The sequence below is a fragment of the Teleopsis dalmanni genome, chromosome 1 (genome assembly GCF_002237135.1).
Source record: "Teleopsis dalmanni isolate 2A chromosome 1, ASM223713v2, whole genome shotgun sequence".
In the NCBI taxonomy this organism is placed as follows: domain Eukaryota; kingdom Metazoa; phylum Arthropoda; class Insecta; order Diptera; family Diopsidae; genus Teleopsis; species Teleopsis dalmanni.
Genome location: NC_051846.1, coordinates 142,177,723 through 142,185,759, shown reverse-complemented (window position 1 = coordinate 142,185,759; position 8,037 = coordinate 142,177,723). Strand labels below are relative to the sequence as shown.

The 8,037-nt window shown below is 31.5% G+C and overlaps 3 protein-coding genes across 3 annotated transcripts; 1 reads left to right on the top strand and 2 right to left on the bottom strand.

Annotated features, from left to right (window-relative positions):
• Positions 1–6: 6 nt before the first annotated feature.
• Positions 7–5,052, top strand: LOC119669100 (mitotic checkpoint serine/threonine-protein kinase BUB1-like). The gene is made up of 4 exons (XM_038078876.1): positions 7–1,444; positions 1,550–1,664; positions 4,226–4,473; positions 4,539–5,052. Exons 1-4 carry the CDS (start codon positions 303–305, stop codon positions 4,981–4,983), a joined length of 1,950 nt encoding a protein of 649 aa, XP_037934804.1. The 5' UTR covers positions 7–302; the 3' UTR covers positions 4,984–5,052.
• Positions 5,053–5,171: 119 nt separating this feature from the next.
• Positions 5,172–7,370, bottom strand: LOC119666960. Its single transcript, XM_038076242.1, has 2 exons — positions 6,975–7,370; positions 5,172–6,015 (listed from the first exon to the last, which is right to left on the bottom strand). The coding sequence occupies exons 1-2, from the start codon at positions 7,289–7,291 to the stop codon at positions 5,448–5,450; spliced, it is 885 nt and encodes a 294-aa protein (XP_037932170.1). The 5' UTR covers positions 7,292–7,370; the 3' UTR covers positions 5,172–5,447.
• A 76-nt stretch (positions 7,371–7,446) lies between these two features.
• LOC119666950 (mitochondrial ribonuclease P catalytic subunit-like) lies at positions 7,447–7,879 on the bottom strand. The gene is made up of 2 exons (XM_038076231.1): positions 7,685–7,879; positions 7,447–7,619 (listed from the first exon to the last, which is right to left on the bottom strand). Exons 1-2 carry the CDS (start codon positions 7,799–7,801, stop codon positions 7,482–7,484), a joined length of 255 nt encoding a protein of 84 aa, XP_037932159.1. The 5' UTR covers positions 7,802–7,879; the 3' UTR covers positions 7,447–7,481.
• Positions 7,880–8,037: the final 158 nt, after the last annotated feature.

The window sequence follows — 8,037 nt, the reverse complement described above, 5'->3', positions numbered from 1 at the left end:
GAACTGAAATAACTAAACCTGAACAAGACGATTCTCTTTTATCCAACCTTTCATTTATTTCAGAAACACAACCAACAGCAAATCCACAAAAGGAAAACACAAAAAACGAAATTTCAGAAACACAACCAACAGCAAATCCACAAAAGGAAAACACAAAAAACGAAAAATCAGAAGCAGCCAATTTAACAGGAGCTACAACGAATATATCAGTTAAAAGAATTGGTGCAAACATCAGTGCAAACCAACACCAAGTGGACAACACAAATCGGAAACATGAAACAATTGTTTCTGGAGATTCTTTCATGCACGACTTTTCCATCGGGGATAATAGACCATTACAAGTCTCTACAAAGTCTCAGAATATATCGAATTCATTCTTCCATTTAAACAAATCAGAAACGAAAGACTCGAATGCAAGCTCATTTATTAAACCGAAATCACAGCTTCAGTTCCGAAATACACAAAATAATACTCATGAAATGCAGGATTTGTCAGTAGTTTTAAACTCTCAGCCACAGAAAGAAAACCTCAAAGCCTTCAGCTCTGGAGGTAGTACGTTGAAATTTTTGAGCAAACCTTCACCAAAAGTTCCGACAAAAACAAATTACGAAAACTCCCAGAGTAATTTAAATTTTTTAGAAAAACCTAAGACAGATCTTAATTCAGAGTGTAAGGAACCACAAAAACAAACTTCAAAAAATAGTGATTTGGATGATTTTTTCGAGCTGAACGCAGAAACTGCATTATTCTCAACGAATATAAGCTTAATTAAAAACTCTACTTTGGTTTCGAATTATCCGCAAAAGACTACACTAGAACAAACTCATGAGATTAGAAGGCAAGTAACGCAAGACTGCAAAAAATCTAAGCAGAGCTTTTTAAAGCAACCGTCATCATTTGTACAAGATACAGTTGGCAATAGATCGAATTTAAACGCAACAGAAAAATCCCCAGCGGAAAAGCATCGGACATCGACTGCATCCACAAATAAACCTGCTACAAATTACGAAAACGCCGCTAGCGCTTTGGGAATAGGTGACTATTTCAATAAGGAGAAACTCAACTTAAGTAATGAATATGACGATGAAATGAGTATTTACTTCAAGAATACACCCAGAACTCCCAAAAATACCGTACATGTATGGAGAGATTCTTTGGATAAGTCTGATAATAATTCCTTTGTACACCGGCAATGCGATCTAAATCAAACCAATCAGCTGGTGGAAAGGTTTTGTGTAGATCCGAATGTTAATCCTTTTAATGTGGAATTAATAAACGCTTTTCTAGATCAAATTGATTTAATAACGTTTTTAAAAGACTTGCAAACTTGTAGAATGGTAGGTTGTGTCCCCTGCATAAAACCAAACACAACGATTGAAATCAATGGCGTTCATTTTCAAATTTCGAAACTTATCGGTGAAGGAGCATATGGCGCTGTGTATAAGTAAGTAATATATTTTGGTTAGTATAAAATCAAAGTAATATTTTATCATTTTAAATATATATATACAATGATTATATTACTATATATATTTTTTTATTTATATAGGGGTATTGACACTAAAACTGGTGATAAATATGCGCTTAAACAGGAACGGCCACCAAACTACTGGGAATATTATATTTGCTTGGAGCTACAAAGTCGTATTACATCAGAAAATATGGTAAGAAATATATTTAACTACTTCCAAAAATTGATTCTTAATGGAAAGAACTAATTATATAATAACCCGTTCACGAGAACTTGACTGAATTGATCACATATAGCATTAGTTGTTTCAACTTTTTAAGAACCATCAAGTCTTAATAAAGCATTTAATACATGGGTATTCTTGTGGTACTTGCTTTTTTCCAATGCGTCCAGATTTGTTCGCCTTCCTCTTTATAGTACGGCGCTACGTGACTTTAGGTCTTCCACTTTTTCTGTTGCCCGTTTTTGATTTTAGTCAAAGGCATACAGACACAGGCGTTGAAGTGACTTCCTTACAAAACCTACGATTAATCTTCATTAGTTGGTAGTGATTACATAGGGCACCGTTTTTATATTGGACGGCTGAAGCATATCCGAAATACTCATTTTGTTGTTGTTTTAGCCAGTTTGAGATTGTTGAACGACACTTGGTCGTAAAGTTCTACAAGTGGTTCAGGGAAATAGACCCGCCCATTCTTGGAATCCTAAATTACTCATCATGTTTAGTAAACAAATATTTTAGGTTCACGAATGAAATCTAACTCACCTAGGTCGGCAAACTATCACATCTGTAGAGATTCATTTAGAATCTATTAATTAAAATATCTGAACGTTCATTATTATCAATGCCTTCTATAGGTATTAAATAAATAAACAAAAATTCCTTCAAATTTTTTTTGCTAAGAAACTTAATAGATCCTTTAAGCCCTTTCATATACAATATTAAAATTGTTTTAGAAACACAGTGAAAGAGACGGCTGACATTTTGAATCAGACTGCATCTAAAAGTTAATATATACTTTTAATGAGTACTCAGTTCCGGTCTTTCTGTTTATATCGTTATATTGAATCAGACTGCATCTAAAAGTTAATATATACTTTTAATGAGTACTTAGTGCCGTCCTTTCTGTAATATCGTATCTAAAAAAGTACACCCAACAGATTACAATTATTCTGACAATAAATATGTTTTTATTCGTCAATGTTAAGAATAAAAGAATGCGTTACGTTAAAATTGTTTTAAAATTTTGCCGACGTTCCATTTTATCGAGAATATTGATTAAATGTGGTCTCAACTATATTGTTAACGACAATACAAATATTTGGATAAACTTGACTTGAGGACAATAAATTGCTTGACGTTTGAAGCTCTTGATTTACTTCTGTATTAGGTACTGGTTATAAATAGTCATTCCCATTGTGTCGAAGACCTCTAACATAGAGAGGTAGATATATGGATAATTAAAATATATCAGTTTCATTATAAAGTAAAAAACAAAAAAAAACTATAATATAAAATTAATCATTTATCGAAATTAACTTATTAGTAACTTGATATTTTTTTTATTGTCTGTTCCATAAAAGAAATAAGAAAAAATTTTTAATCTGATTTTCTTTTAACAGGTTAAGTCAAAATAGTTACTTTTTATTATTAACGATGAAGCAATTTTTCTGAACATTAGAATTTATATTCTTTTACAAAAGAATAATATATAGCGCCATAAGTAAAAAAATTTTTATATGCAATTTCCATTTACAATTCCACAATATAGAACTGTAACAACTTCTTAAATTTTAAAAGTCTTTTATACTCATATGTCGCACTAACATACGAGATGTGACGAAAAAGTAACACATCGTATCATTTTCATCGATTCGAGTAAATGTAGTATTTATGTATTGGTTGCACTATCAGTAATGTTTGTGTTAATTATTAGGTAACTGTGGTGTTTAGTTTGTATTTGCCAAGCGAATGAGCAGGACTTACCCAAGCGTGTTTAGCGACATTTTATGTAGCATATTTTGAAACAGATAACAGATTGTAACAGAAACAGATAATAAAATTTATATTTTAAATAAAATTAAGTACGTGCGAATTGTTTATTATACTAAGGAAGACTTTTGGTAACGATACTGTCATAATCACGAACTTTTGAATAATACAAGATCTTTTGGGAATATCGAAAAGACCTTAAAAATACCTCGAGACTTTATCAATCAATGATAAAATGTTGAAAAAACTAGAAATATAATAGACGAACTGTTACCATTAGAGAGGTTTCTGAAGAAGTATAAATGTCATATTGCTAATGTGAATTGATTTTCACCAAATCTTTGGTCATACGATTTACAACTGAATGCGATCGACTCATTCAACAGTTCATAGTGAAGTATAAGAGTAATGCCAAAACTGCACTATTTGCGAAATTTGGTATTCTGCAACTATTTTTAATATAAAAAAATTTTTTTTTCAATGAGACACTCAAGGAATTATAACGGTTTTTAACAATAGTTGAGATGGCTACTACGTGCCAGAACCAGTTTAATCAAAACTATTTCTAAAAAGGCATTTCAACAGTGTTTCTGAAACTAGAAACATGCACACAGGTGCATAATAGAAAACGAAGTACTCTTGGAGAGAGACAAGAGTACTTCTAGTGACGGAATTATACAATTTAATTTAATAGTTCAGCCATAGCTTTTTAATTTATAATTTAAATATTCTCTTTAAATAAGTTATTCTTTTTCTTTTAGTTAAATGCGTACATGAAGATTGATTTTTCTCTAATCGGCAATAACTCAAGTGTATTAGTATCCAAATTTTCGGACCATGGTTCACTGATAAATGTTTGCAATAAAGTTAAAAAGGCGACTATGAAAAATGTGGACGAGTATGTAGTGATGTACCTGACATGTGAACTTTTGGAAATCATGGATCACCTGCACGCTGCTAACATCATCCACGCAGATATTAAACCTGATAATATACTGTTAATGAATAAGTAAGCATTCATTTGTTATGTACGAGTATTAAATATTTTTTATATTTTTATATTTTTTAAAAAAGGTTGACATATCCAGCGAAGCAATGTTGCCTGCAACTGATCGACTTTGGTGTTTCGATCGATATGCAGCTTTTTAAACCTGGGCAGACATTCAGTTATGTGCACAATAATAATGCATTCAATTGTGTGGAAATGCGTGACAAACGTCCATGGACTTATCAATTGGATTTGTATGGCTTAGCGGGAGTGATACATGTATTGCTCTTTGGTAAATATATGGAAGTAGAAAAACGATCCGATTATATCTGGATGCATAAAACGCATGTGCCGCGTTATTTCAATAAAATCTTATGGGAAACTATCTTCAGGGAACTGCTGAACGTGCGCGATTGCAACTCAATGCCTAACTTGCAACAATTACGTGCAATTATTAAGAGGGAAATAATAGAAAAGGAGAAGTTTGTTATCAATAAAATAGCAGAGTTCAACAAAGCATTATCTTCATAAAATTTAAAACCGTACATATATTAATATAATTTATTATTATCATTAATTAATCATTTATAGATTCTGGCATGGTAGGGACATTCATTTTTACATATTTTTTTTGAATTATTTTTTCACATACTACTATATATTGTAACTTTCGTTTTTTTTTATATCCTCATAAAAAAACAAATGCAAATTGTAAAATATATGTTAAGTTCACTGTAAAAATGTTTTATTATTAGCAAGGTGCATTTGGAATGAAGTTCACACGCGTGTATGTATTTTTACAGTTCGGAAGACATAAAATTTTTTAATGAGTACATGAAATTTATTAAATCGGCAATTATAGAAGTAGCCGAGATACTTAAATTTCGTACTTGCAATTTGAATCAGTGATGTGTTGGTTTGGCTAACGCACAAATGAGAATTTTTACGCTACATTCAAATATGTAAAGTTAAAGCAATGAGTAGTGGAGCAAAAATCAGTCAATAAAAAGTCTGGGCTCCTTGCACGGGTTTTTGTAAACCTTAATGGCTCTTGCTTTCCTTTCTTTACGAGAATGCATTATTTTCTTTTCTGCAGCACACATTAAGCGATCCTTGATATAATTGTCCATTTCAAAGTCAATGTCTTGAATGGGTTGTATATCTTCTGGGTTTTTCGCTGCTGCAGTATCAAGTGCCTTAACTATTAAGCTGAGCAAAGCATGTGCAAGCTTATGGCATACTTCATATTCAACCGCTTCCTTGGTTGTGTAATAAACAGCAGCTTGATTATTGGGATGAACTCCTATTGCTAGTAGGATGTTACAAAAAATTCCACGCTGCATACGATTAAACGGTTCCACAAGTTGCGGTGGCACCTTTATAGTTGTTGCAAGATTAGCGATGAACTTAGCAAATTTCTGGATGAGAACATTTAAATACTGGGTACGGCACTGCCTTTCCATTTTGGTGAGCATTTCATAGTAAAGTTCCTGTTTACGCTTAAGTAAATCCTCACGTCTACGTTCTTTAGCTTTATGGTTCTTAATTATGTCTTCCAATTGCCTTGAAAGCATTAATAAAAACATTATTTTAATAAAATGTTTAGTCGAATATATAATATCTTACTGACTAATAAGTTATTTGGTAGAAATATTTATTAAAATAATGAAAAGTTAAACAAATCTATTGTTATATATGTTGTGAAGATTAGGTTTGTTTACACCGGCGATCATTAGGATTCCCCTGGTTTTGTTACCTAATAAAATTATAAAATTGAATTTCTTTTTTATAATCTTTTAATAATATAGAAAAAAAGTGAAAATTTATCAATTCCCATTAGACAGCTACAATCGAGTGAAAGGTACCATTAATTGGATAGGGATGCCATTTTAGTGCGATAAATGTGGAAGGTAGGTCCTGACATTAGTCAGATACGTAATTGTCACAGTATCTATATATACCTCTGGCTCGCAGCAGATTGCAAACACTTCTTAATTAAATTGTGTGATATCAGAATTTAATATAGAAAATAATATATTGAAACACATTATTATAATACGCTAAAATATTATAGTTCATCCATTTGTTGGATTATATTGTTAGAAATAATAAGTCAGTTGCACGTTAAACTATACTCTACAAAGTAACCCACTAATCTTTTTCTTGAACTTCTTTTCATGTGAGAAACCCTGACAAGAATAAAAGAAAAAATGTAGAATTGTCTAAACACCAGAAATGTAACTATAAAATTACCGTTGATTCAGTTTTAAACCAAGCCCATTGGGAGAACAATATCTTTATCTCAAAAATTTAAACCTATTTCTTATATATCATATAATATATACATTAATTTGATACATCAAATATCCTTCAACTAAGATTGAATGAATTAATTGATTGATTAAAAGGTTAATTGAATTAGAAAAGATGGTACAGATATATACTAGATGTCACTAAAATAAGTTTGTTTGTTCGTTTCTTAAAAAAATGATGTACATCTACTAATTCAATCAAGAACTTACTCTGTCGTGATTGCATTATGCTTCCATGCCAAGTTTTTCATCCGTTCACCTCGCAACCTCGGTGTCATGATGTCAGCATAGTACTCAGCAGTATACAAAACCGCGTGTTTTTTGGGCTCTTTCAATCTTTCAAAAGTGGGCTTAGCTATATACGGCGGTTGCGGTTGGTACGCCATTCTATCGACATATTTCTTGAGTTTTTCCATATTCTCATTACGTCTGCGCTCGTCATCTGGTATCTCTTCCTCTTCGACAGAGGTCGAGGATGTCGAGGTGGGAAGGGGCAAGTCCCAACTATCGACATTACTGCTTGCCATATTTGAATACTTTTAATTTGTTTGTAAATTGTAAAAATTTGCTAACTTTGAGTATGCCAAAATATTATTTAACTGTAGAATTTGGATGGATTTTATAAAATCATACGTAAATTAGTAAATAAATTTTATTTCAATGAAAGAATTTTAATTGTCCTTAAAACAAATTTTACATTTCAGTTACTTTATTTGGTTAATTTTGAAATTTAATGCAGAGCCAATTTGATGAAACTTCAAATGATGTTGGAGGGTTTGCAAGATATTCCTGTTTATAAGGCAAATGCCAAGTGTCTTTCACTTTGTGCGCGCATATCATAAAACGAATTGGCTCCTAGAAAAAATTCTCAGTTAATAGCTAATAGTCTCTGTTTATTAAACGTCAGTCGTCAATCATACCTTAACTATTATTTTTCCACCTTCAGTTTGGGTAACTAAAGAATATTGGTGTTCCTGTTGCCAACGTCTAAAAATTGGTCGTAGTTCAGGCCCCAGTAAAAAAGAGTGTGTACGCATTAAATCCCGCGAGAAGAAATCAGTGTGGTGGCCGCTCTTCAGTGTAGCATACAATAAAAATGGATCATCATGTGTTCTATAATTAAATGCATAAGATATATAAATATGAATTATATAAATTTAATTAATGCTTTTAAAATTTTTGTTATATGTAATAATTCTTTATGTTTACTCGCACATTCGATTTAGAATATTACTAATTGTTAAAGATATATAAAGAGTTGATATGCAGATAT